Raw genomic sequence first — 373 nt, forward strand, 5'->3', positions numbered from 1 at the left:
TAAGATCGCTTTAGGGGCGGACGGAGCCCCCGATGATAAGACGGGTCACCAGATGGAACTGGCGGCTGAGATCGCCCGCACGTGTCACGAGTCTTACGCCCGGACAAGTGAGTGGGAGAACTGCTTTGAAAATGTTGAAAGAAAAATTTTAAACATTTCTAGCAATAAATAAACAAATGTAAAAATAAATTAATATATATACATTTTTAATCTGTGTGTTAATACATTTTCTAGTTATAGTTAGAAAATTACAGTGCTCTCTGAAAAAAAATAATGTTTTGTATAAAGAAGCCTATTTTTGTACCATTTTATATTTTTCACCCCTTGCCACCCAGTTCAGATTCAGTTATATATATATATATATATATATATA

The 373-nt window shown here is 34.0% G+C and overlaps 1 protein-coding gene across 3 annotated transcripts in view; it reads left to right on the plus strand.

Moving 5' to 3' along the window:
- The window catches only part of man1a1 (mannosidase, alpha, class 1A, member 1), a 144157-nt gene that overhangs the window by 132893 nt on the left and 10891 nt on the right, over positions 1 to 373 (plus strand). The window contains exon 10 of one of the 3 annotated variants that reach the window (XM_016537555.1): positions 27 to 107. The exons of 1 other annotated variant lie outside the window; for it this stretch is intronic. In XM_016537555.1, the coding sequence (XP_016393041.1) occupies positions 27 to 107 (81 nt within the window). Of the gene's footprint in view, positions 1 to 4; positions 108 to 373 lie in introns of all 3 variants that reach the window. One more of the 3 variants, XM_016537553.1, reaches the window with a different exon arrangement.

Source organism: Sinocyclocheilus rhinocerous, unplaced genomic scaffold, assembly GCF_001515625.1.
Source record: "Sinocyclocheilus rhinocerous isolate Xijiao unplaced genomic scaffold, SAMN03320098_v1.1 scaffold185, whole genome shotgun sequence".
NCBI classification, from domain to species: domain Eukaryota; kingdom Metazoa; phylum Chordata; class Actinopteri; order Cypriniformes; family Cyprinidae; genus Sinocyclocheilus; species Sinocyclocheilus rhinocerous.